The sequence below is a fragment of the Crinia signifera genome, chromosome 19 (assembly GCF_055691185.1).
Source record: "Crinia signifera chromosome 19, ASM5569118v1, whole genome shotgun sequence".
NCBI classification, from domain to species: domain Eukaryota; kingdom Metazoa; phylum Chordata; class Amphibia; order Anura; family Myobatrachidae; genus Crinia; species Crinia signifera.
Genome location: NC_139226.1, coordinates 138,322,709 through 138,345,890, shown reverse-complemented (window position 1 = coordinate 138,345,890; position 23,182 = coordinate 138,322,709). Strand labels below are relative to the sequence as shown.

At 49.7% G+C, this 23,182-nt stretch overlaps 1 protein-coding gene across 12 annotated transcripts in view; it reads left to right on the top strand.

The window, feature by feature from the left end:
- KIF1B (kinesin family member 1B) overlaps positions 1-23,182 on the top strand; it is a 144,337-nt gene that overhangs the window by 86,948 nt on the left and 34,207 nt on the right. For 11 of the 12 annotated variants that reach the window (XM_083163481.1, XM_083163479.1, XM_083163480.1 and 8 more), the window contains 6 exons: positions 867-942; positions 5,106-5,185; positions 5,266-5,372; positions 5,829-5,912; positions 6,724-6,904; positions 8,988-9,060. In XM_083163481.1, the coding sequence (XP_083019607.1) occupies positions 867-942; positions 5,106-5,185; positions 5,266-5,372; positions 5,829-5,912; positions 6,724-6,904; positions 8,988-9,060 (601 nt within the window). Of the gene's footprint in view, positions 1-866; positions 943-5,105; positions 5,186-5,265; positions 5,373-5,828; positions 5,913-6,723; positions 6,905-8,987; positions 9,061-12,418; positions 21,471-23,182 lie in introns of those variants that run through there. The other variant, XM_083163482.1, reaches the window with a different exon arrangement.

Here is a 23,182-nt window from a genome sequence, read left to right as displayed (position 1 = left end):
GTGTAGAGGGACGTATACAGTGCAGAGAGAGAAGCGGGTGTAGAGGGACATATACAGTGCAGAGAAGCAGGTGTATAGAGACATATACAGTGCAGAGAGAGAGAAGCAGGTGTAGAGGGACATGTACAGTGCAGAGAGAGAGAGAAGCAGGTGTAGAGGGACATGTACAGTGCAGAGAGAGAGAGAAGCAGGTGTAGAGGGACATGTACAGTGCAGAGAAGCAGGTGTAGAGGGACATATATAGTGCAGAGAAGCAGGTGTACAGGGACATCTACAGTGCAGAGAGAGAGAGAGAAGCAGGTGTAGAGGGACGTATACAGTGCAGAGAGAGAAGCAGGTGCAGAGGGACGTATACAGTGCAGAGAGAGAAGCAGGTGTAGAGGGACATATACAGTGCAGAGAGAGAAGCAGGTGTAGAGGGACGTATACAGTGCAGAGGGACATATACAGTGCAGAGAGAGAAGCAAGTGTAGAGGGACATACTGTATACAGTGCAGAGAAGCAGGTGTAGAGGGACATATACAGTGCAGGGAGAGAAGCAGGTGTAGAGGGACATACTGTATACAATTCAGAGGAGCAGGTGTAGAGGTACATACTGTACTGTATACAATTCAGAGAAGCAGGTGTAGAGGGACATATACACTGCAGAGATGGCTGATGTGGAATCTGGTACACTGAAATGGTTACAGAGAAACTACATGCGGTGTCACCATTGCTGACACACTCCGATCTAGGCTTTCCTGTATGGAATTGTATATAGCTACATGCACAAATATTACACAGACACCATTTCATATCAGGATAAACCACTGTGCGCACAGCTGAGATGTTACATAAAATCACTGTTTGCACTTTTTTCTTTATAGGGAAGCGTTACTGGCCGAGATGGGGGTGGCCATTCGAGAAGATGGTGGAACATTGGGTGTCTTCTCTCCTAAAAAGGTACAGCAGCCTCTTATGGTGTCAGGCAGAGCCGGCCCTAGCCTAAATGATGCCCTAGGCAAGATTTTGACTGTTGCCCCCTAGCACCGCCACTAGTTCCATCTCTGACCCTGCTCCCCTTTCCCAGCACCATCAACCCTCATCATAGCAGTCATCATTTTGGTGTCCCTACCCGCAATATTTTAAATAGAACCAGCGCACCCATTCGGTGCCTTTTTAGCTGAAAATTCATCTTATTTGCAATGTTATGACCAGCACACACAAGGAGCTTCTGATGAATAAAATGATATGCAGCATACCTATATTCTGTGTGCGACTGTGGCTGTACCTGCATACGGAATGCTATGTTACAGTAATTTCCATGAATACACTATTTCATATGCAGATACAGCCTCACTCACACACAGAATATAGGCATGCTGCATATCATTTTAATCAGCAGAAGCTGCTGATGCCCCTAGGCATTCCAAATGCCCTAGGCCAGGGGTTCCCAAAGTTTTTGAATCATGGCACCCCAAAGCATCAGAAATGTTTTTGCGGCACCCCCTAGGCTAAAGGTTTTTTATTGGGAAAGTCAGAAACAAATATTAAGTTAAATAAATTGTGTTTATATCTCATCCTTAGGGTCAGTTATGTGGTAATGGACAGGATGCACTTCTGTTTGTTCACAATATGACTATTATAATGGACATAAAAAACTTGAATTGGTCCTGGACCAACAACCCAGGGAACCCCTGCAAGTCCCCCAAGGCACACCAGGGTGCCACGGCACACAGTTTGGGAACCACTGCCCTAGGCAATTGCCTAGTTGGCCTATGCCTAAGGCCGGCTCTGGTGTCAGGGAACTAGGAATAGTCCCTTTGGGTCTGAAATCTCAGAGGAAGACAGAACAGATCATGTTGGATTTGTATCCCATCTGCATCTATCCATATATCAGTCTGTGTGTGTTTGTGTGTCTACTTCTGATGATATCAGATGCCATTCCTGGTCACACCGCAGCCTCTCCTATCCCCCCGCTGGTACATTTCCTCATCTCCTGCCCTCCCTGTCCCTGGTCACACCACAGCCTCTCCTATCCCCCCACTGGTACATTTCCTCTCATCTCCTGCCCTCCATGTCCCTGGTCACACCGCAGCCTCTCCTATCCCCCCGCTGGTACATTTCCTCATCTCCTGCCCTCCCTGTCCCTGGTCACATCGCAGCCTCTCCTATCCCCCCACTGGTACATTTCCTCATCTCCTGCCCTCCGTGTCCCTGGTCACACCGCAGCCTCTCCTATCCCCCCACTGGTACATTTCCTCATCTCCTGCCCTCCGTGTCCCTGGTCACACCGCAGCCTCTCCTATCCCCCCCACTGGTACATTTCCTCATCTCCTGCCCTCCGTGTCCCTGGTCACACCGCAGCCTCTCCTATCCCCCCACTGGTACATTTCCTCATCTCCTGCCCTCCCTGTCCCTGGTCACACCGCAGCCTCTCCTATCCCCCCACTGGTACATTTCCTCATCTCCTGCCCTCCCTGTCCCTGGTCACATCGCAGCCTCTCCTATCCCCCCACTGGTACATTTCCTCATCTCCTGTCCTCCCTGTCCCTGGTCACATCGCAGCCTCTCCTATCCACCCACTGGTACATTTCCTCATCTCCTGCCCTCCCTGTCCCTGGTCACACCGCAGCCTCTCCTATCCCCCCACTGGTACATTTCCTCATCTCCTGCCCTCCCTGTCCCTGGTCACACCGCAGCCTCTCCTATCCCCCCACTGGTACATTTCCTCATCTCCTGCCCTCCCTGTCCCTGGTCACACCGCAGCCTCTCCTATCCACCCACTGGTACATTTCCTCATCTCCTGCCCTCCGTGTCCCTGGTCACACCGCAGCCTCTCCTATCCCCCCACTGGTACATTTCCTCATCTCCTGCCCTCCGTGTCCCTGGTCACACCGCAGCCTCTCCTATCCCCCCACTGGTACATTTCCTCATCTCCTGCCCTCCGTGTCCCTGGTCACACCGCAGCCTCTCCTATCCCCCCACTGGTACATTTCCTCATCTCCTGCCCTCCGTGTCCCTGGTCACACCGCAGCCTCTCCTATCCCCCCCACTGGTACATTTCCTCATCTCCTGCCCTCCGTGTCCCTGGTCACACCGCAGCCTCTCCTATCCCCCCCACTGGTACATTTCCTCATCTCCTGCCCTCCGTGTCCCTGGTCACACCGCAGCCTCTCCTATCCACCCACTGGTACATTTCTTCCACAATTCATCGGACAATTTCACTTCTCTCCCAGATTCCATCCATGACTTTTGATGAATATTTTGACTCCCTATCTGCAGATCAGGTCGGTTTTCAACAGCAGAATTCATGAGCCAGGAATAATCGCTAATCTCCTTCCATGGCGTTTATTCCAGGGATTGTTCAGTGGTTAATGCATCTCCATCAGAATGCAATGCCATGTAATTATGGGGCGGATTAACCAGGAAACAATTGTGGTTCATTAATTCATCGTTGTTAGTAGATCAGTGATAATAATAGATGTAGTTATATATTTTAGTACAACATATACACCCCAAATAGTTATTGTATATGTACCACCTGTGCCAGGTCCCCGTTATTATGCTGTGGCGCTGCATCTCCCTATAGTTATTGTATATGTGCCACCTGTGCCAGGTCCCCGTTATTAGGCTGTGGTGCTGCATCTCCCTATAGTTATTGTATATGTGCCACCTGTGCCAGGTCCCCGTTATTAGGCTGTGGTGCTGCATCTCCCTATAGTTATTGTATATGTACCACCTGTGCCAGGTCCCTGGTATTAGGCTGTGGCGCTGCATCTCCCTATAGTTATTGTATATGTGCCACCTGTGCCAGGTCCCCGTTATTAGGCTGTGGTGCTGCATCTCCCTATAGTTATTGTATATGTGCCACCTGTGCCAGGTCCCCGTTATTAGGCTGTGGTGCTGCATCTCCCTATAGTTATTGTATATGTGCCACCTGTGCCAGGTCCCCGTTATTAGGCTGTGGTGCTGCATCTCCACATAGTTATTGTATATGTACCACCTGTGCCAGGTCCCGTTATTAGGCTGTGGTGCTGCATCTCCCGATAGTTATTGTATATGTACCACCTGTGCCAGGTCACTGTTATTAGGCTGTGGCGCTGCATCTCCCTATAGTTATTGTATATGTGCCACCTGTGCCAGGTCCCCGTTATTAGGCTGTGGTGCTGCATCTCCCTATAGTTATTGTATATGTGCCACCTGTGCCAGGTCTCCGGTATTAGGCTGTGGCGCTGCATCTCCCTATAGTTATTGTATATGTGCCACCTGTGCCAGGTCCCCGTTATTAGGCTGTGGTGCTGCATCTCCCTATAGTTATTGTATATGTGCCACCTGTGCCAGGTCACTGTTATTAGGCTGTGGCGCTGCATCTCCCTATAGTTATTGTATATGTGCCACCTGTGCCAGGTCCCCGTTATTAGGCTGTGGTGCTGCATCTCCCTATAGTTATTATATATGTGCCACCTGTGCTAGGTCCCCGTTATTAGGCTGTGGCGCTGCATCTTCCCATAGTTATTGTATATGTGCCACCTGTGCCAGGTCCCTGTTATTAGACTGTGACTCTGCATCTCCTGATAGTTATTGTATGTGTGCCACCTGTGCCAGGTCCCCGTTATTAGGCTGTGGTGCTGCATCTCCCTATAGTTATTGTATATGTGCCACCTGTGCCAGGTCCCTGTTATTAGGCTGTGACATCTCCCGCCAGGCAGCAGCTGGTAGTAGCTTGGTGCCATAGAGAAGCATACGGTCACTGCTGTCATTTCACCTGTCTTCCATGTGTCACTTTCTACTCTGCTGATCCCTCATTTCCTCCAGATCTTAACACCCAGCCCATGTGATCTCTTGGCTGACTCTAGTGGGGTCTTCTCCCCCCGAAAGGTTTGTTGTGTGGATCTGCTGCCCCACGTAGCATAGCTGAGAGTAGAAAGCCCGGGGGTGGGTGGGTTAGTAAATGTGCTTTGTGGACTCACCTTAGTGTCACTATTGCCCCCGCCGTGGGTAATGTCACATGTAGTGCAGTGACAATGATGTACAGGGAATTCCCGGCAGGTTTGGGGTCTCTGGCGGCACATTACCGCTAGTCTGTGCACTGTTCCGCTGAGCTCTTGGTATTTTCATTGCAGACTCCGCATCTCGTCAATCTGAATGAAGATCCTCTCATGTCTGAGTGCCTTTTGTATTATATTAAGGATGGTATAACCAGGTGAGCTGGCTTTCTGTATGGATATTCAGTGCTGTTCTGTAATAATTACGGGCGTTGACCTGTCGCTCCTGCCTCTCCAGGGTGGGCCAGACGGATGCGGAGAGACGCCAGGACATTGTGCTCAGCGGTGCCCACATAAGGGAGGAGCACTGTCTGTTCCGCAGTGAGAGGAAGCCCAATGGAGAAGGTGAGTGATGCGTTTACATTACAGAGTAGACGGGGAGGTCCCATCTCGCTCTGCACAGCAATGGGGACCCCTGCTGGCTGTACTTGGCTACTACACTCCATAAACTAGTAGCCACAGATCTCCGCATAAGGTTTGCATCTGCCTTCTGCAGCTTAGAAATAAATTCCAACAAACAAATGTGATTTCAACATTTTTTATTATGTTTTTCCAAATATTACATTTGTATTTTATTTGCTCGTATCTTGTCATGTCCTTCAGGTTTGCTACATTAACGTAACTTGTACAACCCATCAGTTTTAAGGTTTAGCCATTACCCAGCCATCTATCTGATTGGCACACGGACTGACCGATATGCCACCGCTGTAGTGGATGAGGGGGGCTGGCATGAATGGGTTATCTTCACAGAACAAAAAAAGACTACAGCCAATGGTTATAAATGCTCTTGTTTCTTCCCAGTGATTGTGACGCTGGAGCCGTGCGAGAGGTCAGAGACATACGTGAACGGGAAGCGGGTGGTTCTCACGGTGCAGTTGCGTTCTGGTGAGCATTGTCTAGATCATTGCCCCCTTACAGATTCCCAGAGTTGGAAAAAAAACAGGTTTAAAAAAAAAAAAAATTTGCAGTAATGTTTTGATGTAAAAAATGTTTTATCCTGGTATAGTAATACTGTGAAATGTTGCTTTGTATTAGAAACCTTAAGCAACCGTGTTTTAATGCTTCCAAAGTTATTAGGCTCTCTAGTATTATTCCACATTCTTGTTGCTTGTGATCTTCACCTACGTAAGCTGAACCAATGTTGTAAATCACACACCGAACCAAGATATAGGAAAGTGAATCAGATGAGTGGTGCTAAATCTTCCTAGCATCAAGCTTTGATTAATGTGATGGTGGTGTTCTAGGCTGGGTACACACCTATAGAATCTTGGCCAGTTCTCTCGATATCGGGTAATTGACTGTTGGATTGTATAGATGTGGATGCAATGCTGATGCAGGAGCGTCAGTGGCTTATAATGCTCCTGCATCGGTCGGGACCAGGAGGTCGCATCTTATGTGCTGCACATGTGACCTCCTGGTGGTTTAAACCAGCCAGCCCTGCAGATTCCTCATGGTTATATTCAGCACATGTCTGTTTACAGAGAAGCCTCTACTACATTTTATGGAGACCTGTCCTTGCTTTATTTGGGGACACAGTCGTGATGGGGAGAGAGGATGTTTTACCCAATCAGATCCTAGATGCTTTATCTGTTTAATGTAAAGGTCTTTGGATACATGAACTACTGGAAAATGGCTGCCAGTATTCCTTTCAGACGACAGGGTCACGTTAAGTCCCGGTTTCTGTCTTCCCCCCCAGGTAATCGTATAATTATGGGAAAGAACCATGTTTTCCGCTTCAACCACCCTGAACAGGCTCGGGCAGAGAGAGAGAAGACTCCCTCAGCGGAGACCCCCTCGGAGCCGGTAGACTGGACCTTTGCACAGCGAGAACTGCTGGAGAAGCAGGGTATAGACATGAAGCAAGAGATGGAGAAAAGGTAAGAGACGGAACGTAGCGAGCGTTCGTCCTTCTGTCGGGGCGATATGTGGGTGCGTTCGTCCTTCTGTCGGGGTGATATGTGGGAGCGTTCGTCCTTCTGTCGGGGTGATATGTGGGAGCGTTCATCCTTCTGTCGGGGCGATATGTGGGAGCGTTCGTCCTTCTGTCGGGGCGATATGTGGGTGCGTTCGTCCTTCTGTCGGGGTGATATGTGGGAGCGTTCATCCTTCTGTCGGGGCGATATGTGGGAGCGTTCGTCCTTCTGTCGGGGCGATATGTGGGAGCGTTCATCCTTCTGTCAGGGCGATATGTGGGAGCATTCATCCTTCTGTCGGGGCGATTTGTGGGTGCGTTCATCCTTCTGTCGGGGTGATATGTGGGTGTGTTCATCCTTCTGTCGGGGCGATATGTGGGAGCGTTCATCCTTCTGTCGGGGCGATATGTGGGTGCGTTCATCTGTCTGTCGGGGCGATATGTGGGTGCGTTCATCCTTCTGTCGGGGTGATATGTGGGTGTGTTCATCCTTCTGTCGGGGCGATATGTGGGAGCGTTCGTCCTTCTGTCGGGGCGATATGTGGGTGCGTTCATCCTTCTGTCGGGGCGATATGTGGGTGCGTTCATCCTTCTGTCGGGGCGATATGTGGGTGCGTTCATCCTTCTGTCGGGGCGATATGTGGGTGCGTTCATCCTTCTGTCGGGGCGATATGTGGGTGCGTTCATCCTTCTGTCGGGGCGATATGTGGGTGCGTTCATCCTTCTGTCGGGGCGATATGTGGGTGCGTTCATCCTTCTGTCGGGGCGATATGTGGGTGCGTTCATCCTTCTGTCGGGGCGATATGTAGGTGCGTTCGTCCTTCTGTCTGGGCGATATGTAGGTGCGTTCATCCGTCTGTCGGGGCGATATGTGGGTGCGTTCATCCGTCTGTCGGGGCGATATGTAGGTGCGTTCATCCGTCTGTCGGGGCGATATGTGGGTGCGTTCATCCGTCTGTCGGGGCGATATGTGGGTGCGTTCATCCGTCTGTCGGGGCGATATGTGGGTGCGTTCATCCGTCTGTCGGGCCGATATGTGGGTGCGTTCATCCGTCTGTCGGGCCGATATGTGGGTGCGTTCATCCGTCTGTCGGGGCGATATGTGGGTGCGTTCATCCGTCTGTCGGGGCGATATGTGGGTGCATTCATCCATCTGTCGGGGTGATATGTGGGTGCGTTCATCATTCTGTCGGGGCGATATGTGGGTGTGTTGATCCTTCTGTCGGGGCGATATGTGGGTGCGTTCATCCTTCTGTCGGGGTGATATGTGGGTGCGTTCGTCCGTCTGTCGGGGTGATATGTGGGTGCGTTCGTCCGTCTGTCGGGGCGATATGTGGGTGCGTTCGTCCGTCTGTCGGGGCGATATGTGGGTACGTTCGTCCGTCTGTCGGGGCGATATGTGAGTGCGTTCATCTGTCTGTCGGGGCGATATGTGGGTGCAGCCCCCCCCCCCCCCCCAGTGATGCTCTCAGTGAAGTATAACATAATATTACATTTGGCGCAGCTGCTTTAGGACTTGCAATGATGAGCGCCCTATGCTTGGCATCACCAGACAGATATAACCACCAATAGTGTATCCTGATATAAGGAAATAACACGGACTTCCTCTGTCACATAGAGCTTATTGTGTAACCCGTAATGCGGTCATCTTTATAGTGAAATCAGAGTCTTAAATGTTAACATTGAAGGCTTTTAAAATATGAAATCAATATTCATCCGCTAGTTTTTTATGTTGGTAAAACCATTAATAGACAACCGTGAAATATCTAAGCCGGTGGAGAAACGCGTCCAGCCAGAACAGCATTAATTGTATGTGCTGCAATCACCAGGGCCCTGATTAGCCTTATTAGTACGCTATCTGATGACAGACATGGAGACTGTATGCTATGCTGGAAGTGAGTTCCAGGGTCCTAGGGACTGGCCTAGGCTGCCTCCTGTCTGCTGAGTGTCGTACAACACTCTATCTCCACGGTGGTCGTGCCTGGGGACTTTTGTGTGGCCATGCATAATGCCAGCTCTGCGTCTAACCAGGATTATCTGCTCCCCAGGCTCCAGGAGATGGAAATCCTGTACAAGAAGGAGAAGGAAGAGGCGGATCTGCTACTGGAGCAGCAGAGACTGGTAAGTGTCGCCCTCACCCTCCCCTGTTCTCCCTGGCACCAGCAGCTAGCATGTCGCTCTCCCTCTCTGCACATACTGTACAGGGCTATGAGTGCTGCTTTATATCTATAACCTGCTCCTGATCACTTTACAGCGCTCTAAGCTGTCTCTTTCCTCCGTACAGACACTGTCTTCCTGTTGACTCAGTCTCTATAAATCTAATGTAGAGATCCCGTATTGTGTGTCTGCGATGCCATTATAAAGTCTGCCACAGCCATGATGGCGGCATATGCAGGATAGTTAAATGCCAGTGTGACGAGTGGACTGTGCTCTGGGTGTTACCGATGATCAGTGTATTTGTCTGCTATAGCTGTGTAAAGGCCTAGCATCGCCTACCTGGTACATAAATGGGTGCTTATCCCCCCTATCCTGCAGTACTGTGTAGTTTATGAGGAAATTAATGTCTGTCACCACCATACAGTATACATTGTACTGTGACGTCACCACCACATACATTGTACTGTGACGTCACCACCACATACATTGTACTGTGACGTCACCGCCTTATGCATCGTACTGTGACATCACCGCCACATACATTGTACTGTGACGTCACCGCCACATACATTGTACTGTGACGTCACCACCACATACATTGTACTGTGACGTCACCTCCTTATGCATCGTACTGTGACGTCACCACCTTATGCATCGTACTGTGACGTCACCGCCTTATGCATCCTACTGTGACGTCACCACCTTATACATCTTACTGTGATGTCACCAGCTTATACATCTTACTGTGATGTCACCACCTTATACATCTTACTGTGATGTCACCACCTTATGCATCGTACTGTGATGTCACCACCTTATGCATCCTACCGTGATGTCACCACCTTATGCATCCTACCGTGATGTCACCGCCTTATGCATCCTACCGTGATGTCACCGCCTTATGCATCCTACTGTGATGTCACCGCCTTATACAGATCAATGCTCAGTATTGTGTAAATGTGATAGTTTCACACAGGACCAGGAATATCAAGATATATTATTACATAGATTCTAATAGCAGAAGATTTGTGCCTGGGTTCTGTCATGGCTGCCTGTTACTGAGGTAATGGGATTGAGGCCCCTGACAGAAGTGATGTGCACATCTGGTTTATTCCTCCTTTAGCTCATGTTATAGGCCCTAGTGTCATGTTTATGTAGTGGGAGCCCGGTGTGTACAGCTTACTGACGCTGTAGTGTCCTGTGTATGTAGTGAGAGCCCGGTGTGTACAGCTAACTGACGCTGTAGTGTCCTCTGTATGTAGTGAGAGCCCGGTGTGTACAGCTAACTGACGCTGTAGTGTCCTCTGTATGTAGTGGGAGCCCGGTGTGTACAGCTTACTGACGCTGTAGTGCCCTGTGTATGTAGTTGGAGCCCGGTGTGTATCGCTTACTGACATTGTAGTGCCCTGTGTATGTAGTGGGAGCCCGGTGTGTACCGCTTACTGACATTGTAGTGTCCTCTGTATGTAGTGGGAGTCAGCAGTCTGTCTGCTGATTGCAACCAGCAAATTAGAGAATGATCCAATGACCGGTTCCCAGTCCGTTCCTGGTCAGTCCAGCCCACAGAATGGCTGCCTCAGCTGTATGTAGGGACTCTGTTCTTCTGTCTGCATCCTGGATATATTAACCCTATAGTCGGCAATCTGCCATCACTGGTGTATATACGTGTGAGGCTCAATACTGTGCTGTGCATGCAATCTCCACTGTCGCTGCATGTAGTCTCCTGCATTCGTAGGTAGCAATGTGCTGCTAACAGACAGGACAGGGATAATGCTGCTGGGATACGGTGCATGTGGTGCAGCGTTTTGTAGTCACTGACTGCTGTGCTCCGGCTGCCCCTGCATTGTGCAACCTACATACAGGAAGCCAGCTTCTGCACAGCAGCATCCGTGTGTGTAGAGCAGGCGCACAAGAGCTTGTCAGACCTCCGCAGCACGGGGGAAGGTCCGACTAATCCACCAGCTCTAGGTAAATGCTGGGTGCAATTCCTGGGAATCTGCCATTTATTGCTGTAGATTTAATCCGCAATCATCTAAACAGCAAAACCAACCTGTTCTTCTCTTACAGTGTGTACACACGGTCCGATTTCCTTTCCCATGTTGACGATATAGTCCCGATCCCGATCCGATCCCGATGCACGTTCACGTATCGCAAGCCAGAAAGTCTTGGCTGCCTTGACTATATAGTGCAGATCTGCACTATATAGTCAAGATTGTATGCAAATTGGATGTGCCTTGCGATCCGATCCCGATCGGATCGTGGATCGCATCTTAAGGCACATCTGACCGTGTGTACACACCTTTACTTTGTTGCTGCATTTAGTCTACAGGTTTACATGAGAAATATGTCGCCCGTTGGTGTATTTCATAGTTCCGCCTCGTTGTACAATCAGATGGATGAGGCTGCCGCTAGATAGATCACACTGTAAAACATAATATATGCTATAGAGCCACCTCCTATTACGGGTTCCGCAGGCAGCGAGAGATGATCATTGGACAAGCTGCGGGCTTAGTAGATGGAGATGGGAGATATTATAATATTATTTAGCGGACATTCTCTCATTCATTACCCAGTTATTACTTATGTTACCCCATTATTACTGTTGACATTTGCTATGGTATACTGTACATAGACGCCGTCTATTTAGTGTTCCCTCCTGGCACTGCCACCGACATGGTAAGATGGACGGCTGGAAGCACAATTATTGTAGCCGGCTCTCTGTAACCCATTGGTGCTATTCACTCTGTAAATGGTTATTGGTTGAGGAAATTTGCGCGTACGCAGAAGAATGACGGCGTGTCATTTGGCGCCATGTTACAAAATACAATTCCAATGCGTTTTTTCCATCGTTGGTGCACCCACCAGACTGGCACTACACTAGAAGCTTCTGTAACACCGTTGTCTCTTCTCTTGAATAATGCACCAACTTTACTGCAACCGAGTGTGAACTCTGCATCTACTAACCAGTGTGTACTCACCTTCTTGGCTGCTCTTGTCACCTGTCTTCTTGCATCTTGGAGTGGTGGGTTTGCTGTGCGGAGAGACCCAGGGATGGGCCTTGTGCGCATGGGTTGTCTTTCCACCTCTAACTCTTTACATGAAGGCTGCCTGTCCTCTCTTCAACCGTCTCACACATTTATAGGTGAGCACTAAAACTTCCTTTCACCTTTTCAAAAAATCACCTTTTGCGTTTTGTTTATTGCATCCTTTTTTTTTCTTTCATTTTTGTTTTCTTTCATGTTTGTTTTTTATTTATTTTTTGAGTGTTTTCCATTTTTTTTTGTTTCTTTTGGGGCCATTTTGATCTGTTTTCTTTCTCAAGGACGCGGATTCGGACAGTGGGGACGACTCCGAGAAGCGATCGTGTGAAGAGAGCTGGCGCCTGATCACCTCCTTGCGGGAGAAGCTTCCACCCAGCAAAGTCCAAAGCATCGTTAAGAAGTGCGGGCTCCCCAGCAGCGGCAAGAAACGGGAGCCGAATAAAATGTACCACATCCCCCAGCGACGTCGCCTGAGCAAGGATTCTAAGTGGGTGACCATCTCTGACCTGAAGATCCAGGCTGTGAAGGAGATCTGCTACGAGGTGGCCCTCAATGACTTTCAGCATAGTCGGCAGGAGATTGAAGCCCTGGCTATAGTGAAAATGAAAGAGCTTTGTGCCATGTATGGTAAGAAAGACCCCAATGAGCGGGACTCGTGGCGGGCTGTGGCTCGGGATGTCTGGGACACAGTCGGTGTGGGAGACGAAAGGATTGAGGACGTGGTGCCTGTTGGGAAGGGACCCTCAGATGTTGATGATCTGAAGGTTCACGTTGACAAGTTGGAAGACATATTGCAAGAAGTGAAGAACCAAAATAACATGAAGGACGAGGAGATAAAGGCTCTACGGCACAAAATGCTAAAAATGGAGAAAGTTTTACCGTTAATGGGACCACAGGGAGAACGTAGAAGCCGAGAGATGAAAACCGAAGGTGAAAAAGGAGTAGCAAGCGACAGGTGTAGGACCTCTGCAGAAGAACCCGGAATGGAGGAACGAGTCGGACAAACGATGGACGCCGCTCTCTTCCGCCACTGCCGATCAAATTGGACGAGGCAGGAACAGATCAAATTTAAGAACCTGCAGCAACAAGAAATCACCAAGCAGCTGCGGCGTAACAACGGGCCACACCGATTCATCCCGCCAGAGAACCGGAAGCCCCGCTTCCCTTTCAAAAGCAACCCCAGCCACAGGAGTTCCTGGAGTGCTGGGACCCATATCATCATCACCGATAAAAAAGTGATTGAGGTGAAAATCCCAAAGGAGTCACAAATACAAGAGCAGGAGGAGGCGGATCCAGAGAGGCAGATCTGGAGCCCTTACAGTCAGTCCCGCAACCAGCACTTACAACAGCATCAGTACAGCAACAACCAAGACAACGCGTCCGGTCGTTGGAGGAGCAATTCTCTCAATGGTTATCAGAAGGGACTAAGACGTCAGTCCTCCGGCTCCTCGGAGTCGCTCCAGTCCTATGATTCTCAGCAGACAGACCCTCAGAATTGCTACAATCAGCGGCAGCCGCAGCGACAGCAGGACTGGGGCGCGTACTATGGTAACGAGGGCGAAGAGGGCCACAACTCTTACGTCAGGCAGAGCGAGCGGCCGTACCACTACAACCAGTTTGTCACCCCACCGCGCATGAGACGCCAGAACTCTGCTCCGAACCTGAAATCTGGGCAGGAGACCACTGTGTGACCGGCTAATGTGCTGGTGGTTGTGCACACCCTGTCCTCTGCCCTTTACCCCCCCTAAGCTGGTGGATCAACCATAGCAGTGTTGGGTACACTGGAGCTGCCCGCTGTTTGAGTTTTCTGTGTGTGTTTGTAGGGCCCAGGAGAGGGGCCCCGTTCATGTGTATATTCCATCTGGGTGATAATCAATGGAAGCCTCTCCGTCCGTGTCCCCAGGCAACGCTACCTCTCCCACACTGATATGCAGTATTAACCTTAGCTGTGTAGTCTAATACTAATCTACTGTACCCGGTATTCCCCAGAGTGTGGGCTCACAGAGTGCTGGTATTATCATAGGAGAGACTTTATTCCCAAATTCCCTGTTCTACCACTGGGTACCTCTGTAAGTGTTCTAACCTGTAGTAGTCGCCACCACTTCTCCTGACCCTAAAGTCCTAGAAAGAGGGTGTTCTTCCTTCTGCTGTCCTCTACTAACCTGTGTCCTCTGGCTAATCATTGCTTTCCTGTCCTTTCTACTACTGACCTCGTCGCTGTCAAACTACTTAGCTCTGTGGCACCTTCGTCTTCATTTCCCTAGTCAAACACTATAGTCTGCACATAATTCTCTTATTCAGGAGAACAGACTTTAGGGGGTCAGATGCACTAAAGCAGGCATGTCCAACGTTGGCCCTCCAGATGTTTTGAAACAACACCTCCCAGCATGCTTTGCAATAGTTTTAGCATTCTCTAATAGCAAAACTGTGGCAAAGCATGCTGGGATGTGTAGTTTCACAACATCTGGAGGGCCAACGTTGGACATGCCTGCACTAAAGCTTCAAATGGTATAGAGTGATAAACCACCAGCCAATCAGCTCCTAGCTGTCATGTTACAGACTGGGTTTGAAAAATCACAGGTATTAGCTGATTGGCTAGTGGGTTATCTCTCCCCTCTGTATCTGGCCTTAGATGTGCCGAAGTGGACTGATTGCCTTGGCACATTTTACGCTGTGGAATATAGATTTCACAAGAGAAATAACCGATGGCCCAATTACTGCATTATATCCAGGCACGCTGACCCCGGCAGGAGGATTGTACACGGTATGCCCGCTCAGCAGCAGACACGCTGACCCGGGCAGGAGGATTGTACACGGTATGCCCGCTCCTCCATAGCTCACGGTCGGGATAAAGCTGGGACACTGGGAACCCTACAGTGCAGGAGGCAGTACATTACAGAATCCTATCGGTGGGTCTGGTGACGGGCCCCCCACCCTAGCAAGGGCCAAGAGAAAGCCCACTTACTGAGACAAGTTCCCAGATCTATCATTTTGCTGGTGTGGAGCAGGCTGTGGGACCCCCAATGCAGGGAACCAGGTGGTCTCAGGAAAGTAATCTTCAGGGAACAAGGTGATTGGCCAGTGCTGTGTCCTACAGGCGCGGGCAAATTTGTTGGTACCCCTAAAAAAAGAAGAACTTCTTATATTTCTCTGAAATAACTTGAAAAGGAATTGGCATGATTATTGTCTAGACCAGGGGTCTTCACTATTGTGCTCTGGGAACCCATCAGACAATAAAAATAATGACAGGACCCCAGCAAGTTACTGCAGAAGGTCATCACATCACACGTGTAGTCAGCAGACAGCACATACATGGCAGCATTGTGGAGGCACAGAGTGATGGGAGGAGTCTGATATACCATAACCCATCACATCACACGTGTAGTCAGCAGACAGCACATACATGGCAGCATTGTGGGGGCACAGAGTGATGGAAGGAGTCTGATACACCATAACCCATCACATCACATGTGTAGTCAGCAGACAGCACATACATGGCAGCATTGTGGAGGCACAGAGTGATGGGAGGAGTCTAATATACCATAACCCATCACGTCACGTGTAGTCAGCAGACAGCACATACATGGCAGCATTGTGGAGGCACAGAGTGATGGGAGGAGTCTAATATACCATAACCCATCACGTCACGTGTAGTCAGCAGACAGCACATACATGGCCGCACTGTGGAGGCACAGAGTGATGGGCGGAGTCTAATATACTATAACCCATCACATCACACGTGTAGTCAGCAGTCAACACATACATGGCAGCATTGTGGGGGCACAGAGTGATGGGAGGAGTCTAATATACCATAACCTATCACATCACACGTGTAGTCAGCAGACAGCACATACATGGCAGCATTGTGGAGGCACAACATGATGGGAAGAGTCTGATATACCATAACCCATCACATCACATGTGTAGTCAGCAGACAGCACATATATGGCAGCATTGTGGGGGCACAGAGTGATGGGAGGAGTCTAATATACTATAACCCATCACATCACATGTGTGGTCAGCAGACAGCACATACATGGCAGCATTGTGGAGGCACAGAGTGATGGAAGGAGTCTGATACACCATAACCCATCACATCACACGTGTGGTCAGCAGACAGCACATACATGGCAGCATTGTGGAGGCACAGAGTGATGGGAGGAGTCTGATATACCATAACCCATCACATCACACGAGTAGTCAGCAGACCGCACATACATGGCAGCATTGTGGAGGCACAGAGTGATGGGAGGAGTCTAATATACCATAACCCATCACATCACACGTGTAGTCAGCAGACAGCACATACATGGCAGCATTGTGGGAGCACAGAGTGATGGGAGGAGTCTGATATACCATAACCCATCACATCTCACGTGTAGTCAGCAGACAGCACATACATGGCAGCATTGTGGAGGCACTGAGTGATGGGAGGAGTCTAATATACTATAACCCATCACATCACGTGTGTGGTCAGCAGACAGCACATACATGGCAGCATTGTGGAGGCACAGAGTGATGGAAGGAGTCTGATACACCATAACCCATCACATCACACGTGTGGTCAGCAGACAGCACATACATGACAGCATTGTGGAGGCACAGAGTGATGGGAGGAGTCTGATATACCATAACCCATCACATCACACGAGTAGTCAGCAGACCGCACATACATGGCAGCATTGTGGAGGCAGAGTGAGGGGAGGAGTCTGATATACCATATCACATCACATGTGTGGTCAGCAGACAGCACATACATGGCAGCATTGTGGAGGCACAGAGTGATGGGAGGAGTCTGATATACCATAACCCATCACATCACACGTGTAGTCAGCAGACAGCACATACATGGCAGCATTGTGGAGGCACAGAGTGATGGGAGGAGTCTAATATACCATAACCCATCACATCACACGTGTAGTCAGCAGACAGCACATACATGGCAGCATTGTGGGAGCACAGAGTGATGGGAGGAGTCTGATATACCATAACCCATCACATCTCACGTGTAGTCAGCAGACAGCACATACATGGCAGCATTGTGGAGGCACTGAGTGATGGGAGGAGTCTAATATACTATAACCCATCACATCACGTGTGTGGTCAGCAGACAGCACATACATGGCAGCATTGTGGAGGCACAGAGTGATGGAAGGAGTCTGATACACCATAACCCATCACATCACACGTGTAGTCAGCAGACAGCACATACATGGCAGCATTGTGGAGGCACAGAGTGATGGGAGGAGTCTGATATACCATAACCCATCACATCACACGAGTAGTCAGCAGACAGCACATACATGGCAGCATTGTGGGGGCACAGAGTGATGGGAGGAGTCTGATATACCATAACCCATCACATCACACGTGTAGTCAGCAGACATCACATACATGGCAGCATTGTGGAGGCACAGAGTGATGGGAGGAGTCTGATATACCATAACCCATCACATCACACGTGTAGTCAGCAGACAGCACATACATGGCAGCATTGTGGAGGCACAGAGTGATGGAAGGAGTCTAATATACCATAACCCATCACATCACACGTGTAGTCAGAAGACAGCACATACATGGCAGCATTGTGGGGGCACAGAGTGATGGGAGGAGTCTGATTATACCATAACCCATCACATCACACGTGTAGTCAGCAGACAGCACATACATGGCAGCATTGTGAAGGCACAGAGTGATGGGAGGAGTCTAAGGTGACAGACAATTCAACTGACTTTTCCGATTCCTTGAATCACTGACTGAGATTAGAAAAGTCATCAGCCTGATAGGACCCACAGTTTGAGAACCGCTGGTCTAGTCCATATTTAATATAAATCAGACATGGCATTTGTTTGGACTGAATATTATTAATAAAACAAATGGCGATGGCCAAAGATGATTGGGACCCTTAGCCTAATATTGTGTTGCACAACCTATAGAGGCATCGCAGCAGTGCGACCATTTCTGTGCACCTGTCAGCAGGTACGTTGGGCCACACCTCCTGAGCTCAGTCGTGCTGGTTCCTCCTGTAGACTGCGTGTCTCAGCTCTTTCCATAGGACACAGATCAGGGCTCATAGAGGCCGCTTCAGGACAGTCCAATGCTCTGTTATTCCCAGTATTGGACTGCTTCTAGCTGTGCGTCCTGAGAGTGCATTGTGCTCTGCACAGACTCTGGGCACCCTGCGTCTGACTCTGCAACTCTGCCCCAGAACATAACCGGGCCTCCTACGTAGCGCTGACTTGCTAAAAGCCACCTGTCCAATGGGCATTATCACTGTGTCTATATACATATTGGCAAATGGCTTTTTTATGTGGTTTTCAAACATGGAGTTGTCCTGGGTCATCTTCCATGGAGCCCGCTGTCACTCATGGAAGCGTCGGAGGGTGTGATATGGCACGGATGTACCAGGACCTTGGAGTTCAGCTTTTATCGCTTTCGGACATTTTCCTTGGCTCTTTCTAACACTCTCTCTATCTTTATCTGTAATGTCTTGTGTATAGTTTTCTTTATCACCTCCTCCGATACCTCTTCTCTGCTCTCTCTGGTACTTGCTTGGTGTGGTGCACACGATGATACCAAACAGCAGAGGGACAGCTTTTCTCCAATTAGGCTGCGTGACTTAAAGGACTGAAGACTTGTGTGATGTGAATTCAAATTAAAGCAATAATCCATTTGTTTATTATGTTTGAGGGATTCCTACAAATCTGCCCAGGCCATGTTAGAATATCTTTGGAGAATAAGCGATAATTTATCGCAGTTTCCCTGCTTTCTTCTATGTCCCAGAGAAGACATGCAGGTGTACACGAGACAATCGCTTCTCATTAGTAATGCAGCCTTATGTCGGTGAGCTGTAATGGTACCAACGGATCAGTCCGTGGTGAGTCCCCCACGTCACCAGTAAGCCTCAGTTACAGCACTGTCTCCCGCCTCGCTGCTGGGAGCGCTATCCCATCCTGGTGACTGCCATTGGTCCTTAGTGCATTGTTACGGGCCAGCTGGTTGTAGTGAGGTACTTGAAGTAATTTGCGGCTTTTTACTTCCATTACTTTTATTTTAAACCAATAATAAATTCTATTTAGCGCCAAATGGCATAAGGAACATATTGGAAGGTTTTGATGCTGTGAGGATGAGCCGGTTGTTCTGTGTGTCCGGTCGGTATAAGCACGTTTGGGGTCTGGTTACTGTCAGATGCCCTGTGTTACACGGGAGAAGCATTTAGGATCTGGTTATGTAACAGAACGGTTATTGCTGAGCAGGAAGGCCCGATATGTGACCTTGTAGGTATGGTCAGGTGTGTATACTGGAGGTATGTGACCTTGTAGGTATGGTCAGGCGTGTATACTGGAGGTATGTGACCTTGTAGGTATGGTCAGACGTGTATACTGGAGGTATGTGACCTTGTAGATGTGGTCAGGTGTGTATACTGGAAGTATGTGACCTTGTAGGTATGGTCAGACGTGTATGCTGGATGAATAAAGGACACAGGATTGTGTAACTTGCAGAGCATCGGAGGTGTGAGGAATCCTGCACTGCAGAGCACAGCGGAGCCATATCATGAAGGCTGTACAGGAATAAGGTTTGAGGAGAAGCTGCCAGGTACACTCGGTTCCCCACAGACACAGTACAGTAATTGTGCACATTGTCTCACCTGCATCTTACCTCACGTTCCTTCACTCCATTATATATAAGAGCACATGGCTGGTGCGTGGGTCTTTATTCCAGCACACAGGCAGGAGGAAAATAGTAACCTAGCTGTACTCCAGGTATACATTGTTCTATAATGTCGGCAGACCTGCTCTAACATGGCTACTGTGTCATGGCGGCAGGCCTGTTCTGTCATGGCTACTGTGTCATGGCGGCAGGCTTGCTCTAACATGGCTACTGTGTCATGGCGGCAGACCTGTTCTATCATGGCTACTGTGTCATGGTGCCAGGCCTGCTCTATCATGGCTACTGTGTCATGGTGCCAGGCCTGCTCTATCATGGCTACTGTGTCATGGTGCCAGGCCTGCTCTATCATGGCTACTGTGTCATGGCGGCAGGCCTGCTCTATCATGGCTACTGTGTCATGGCGGCAGACCTGCTCTATCATGGCTACTGTGTCATGGCGGCAGACCTGCTCTATCATGGCTACTGTGTCATGGTGCCAGGCCTGCTCTATCATGGCTACTGTGTCATGGCGGCAGGCCTGCTCTATCATGGCTACTGTGTCATGGCGGCAGACCTGCTCTATCATGGCTACTGTGTCATGGCGGCAGACCTGCTCTATCATGGCTACTGTGTCATGGCGGCAGACCTGCTCTATCATGGCTACTGTCATGGCGGCAGGCCTGCACTGTCATGGCTACTGTGTCATGGCGGCAGGCCTGTTCTATCATGGCTACTGTGTCATGGCGGCAGGCCTGCTCTATAATGGCTACTGTGTCATGGTGGCAGGCCTGCTCTATCATGGCTACTGTATCATGGCGGCAGGCCTGCTCTATCATGGCAACTGTGTCATGGCGGCAGGCCTGCTCTATCATGGCCACTGTGTCATGGCGGCAGGCCTGTTCTATCATGGCTACTGTGTCATGGCGGCAGGCCTGTTCTATCATGGCTACTGTGTCATGGCGGCAGGCCTGTTCTATCATGGCCACTGTGTCATGGCGGCAGGCCTGTTCTATCATGGCCACTGTGTCATGGCGGCAGGCCTGTTCTATCATGGCTACTGTGTCATGGCGGCAGGCCTGTTCTATCATGGCTACTGTGTCATGGCGGGAGGCCTGTTCTATCATGGCTACTGTGTCATGGCGGCAGGCCTGCTCTATCATGGCTACTGTGTCATTGCTACACTTTCCGCATGTTGGGAATAGGAGTATTGCTTCATGTACACGCAGCAGGCGGCCATTTTCCAGGCCTAGGTGAACTCTGAGAATGCAGGTTATTACCCCAGGAATTCCAAGAGGCCTCTGTGATGTCACGGTATAGTGGTGACCGTGTATTGTGCCTGATGAATGGGAACAGACCGGTGCGTGTGTCATGTCAGCCAGTTTGTATGTGCTTATGTTGGGAGCTCCCTGTCTGCCCAGCACTGAATATCTTGATCTACCATGGTCCCCCGAGTCTGACTCGTACTACCTATAGGTGCTGCTACCCCACACCCCACCATGTTGTCCCATGCCTTGCTGAGGGTGGAAAGTGCCTTATTCAGTATAATCTCTGCATCCTGGAAATATTGGGACACTGCTGGGCCGAAACCTTTCGTATTGTGTGTAAGCAGGTTCCTGTACAGCGTCTACAACCTGTCTGTATAAGGCTACTCTTTGAATAAACTTTGACATGATCTTGAAAACATTCAGTACTTGTCTTCCTTGTGTTGTACATTAATTCTTATGGAAGAGAATCACCCCTTCCTAGAGGCCATTGTTACGCGTTCTGTAGCTATCCAGGGCTTGGTGGAACTAGAAGTATTCTATAGACAAGGCCACTACAACCACACACTGCCCTCTAGTGGCCAACAGACAGAATGCCGTCCTAATATTTTTGATAATTGTATTGATTAATGTAAATCCATCTACAAAGGCAAAGTTACTGTAGGTGCAGGGGGTGCAGCTGCTATGGGGCCCAGAGCTGAGAGGGGCCACCTTCCCTGTCACAGTTACATGTGTTATATACAGGGGTGTAACTACCATAGGTGCAGGGAGTGCAGCTGCTATGGGGCCCAGAGATGAGAGGGGCCACCTTCCCTGTCACAGTTACATGTGTTATATACAGGGGTGTAGCTACCATAGATGCAGGGAGTGCAGCTGCTATGGGGCCCAGAGCTGTGAGGAGCCACCTTCCCTGTCACAGTTACATGTGTTATATACAGGGTGTAGCTACCATAGGTGCAGGGAGTGCAGCTTCTATGGGGCCCAGAGCTGAGAGGGGCCACCTTCCCTGTCACAGTTACATGTGTTATATACAGGGGTGTAGCTACCATAGGTGCAGGGGGTGCAGCTGCTATGGGGCCCAGAGCTGAGAGGTCCACCTTCCCTGTCGCAGTTACATGTGTTATATACAGGGGTGTAACTACCATAGGTGCAGGGGGTGCAGCTGCTATGGGGCCCAGAGCTGAGAGGGGCCACCTTCCCTGTCACAGTTACATGTGTTATATACAGGGTGTAGCTACCATAGGTGCAATGAGTGCAGCTGCTAAGGGGCCAGAGCTGAGAGGGGCCACCTTCCCTGTCACAGTTACATGTATTATATACAGGGTGTAACTACCATAGGTGCAGGGGGTGCAGCTGCTATGGGGCCCAGAGCTGAGAGGGGCCACCTTCCCTGTCACAGTTACATGTGTTATATACAGGGGTGTAACTACCATAGGTGCAGGGGGTGCAGCTGCTATGGGGCCCAGAGCTGAGAGGGGCCACCTTCCCTGTCACAGTTACATGTGTTATATACAGGGGTGTCGCTACCATAGGTGCAGGGGGTATTTATAATGTCATATAATATGAACTGAGAGCACTGTAATGTGGCACAATATGAACTGGGGCACTGTATGGCATAATGTGAATTGGGTGCACTATGTGGCAGCCCAGCAATGTGACATTATGAACTACTATGGGCAGAGCATTAACTACAGGCATTACTTATGGTTCAGAAAATGGTTATCACATGAACAACTGCTGCGGAAACGCATTGGGACAGGGGCCCCTTCAAAATGTTACTATGGGGCCCAGGAAGTTCTGACACGTCCCTGTCCATTAGACTTGTTTTAACGCTTCTATTATGCAAAATCTCTCCCGTGTCCCTGGGCTGTCACTACACCGTGTCCCTGGGCTGTCACTACACCGTGTCCCTGGGCTGTCACTACACCGTGTCCCTGGGCTGTCGCTACACCGTGTCCCTGGGCTGTCGCTACACCGTGTCCCTGGGCTGTCGCTACACCGTGTCCCTGGGCTGTCGCTACACCGTGTCCCTGGGCTGTCACTACACCGAGTCCCTGGGCTGTCACTACACCGTGTCCCTGGGCTGTCACTACACCGTGTCCTGTGTCCTACGCACACAGTTAAGCATCACAC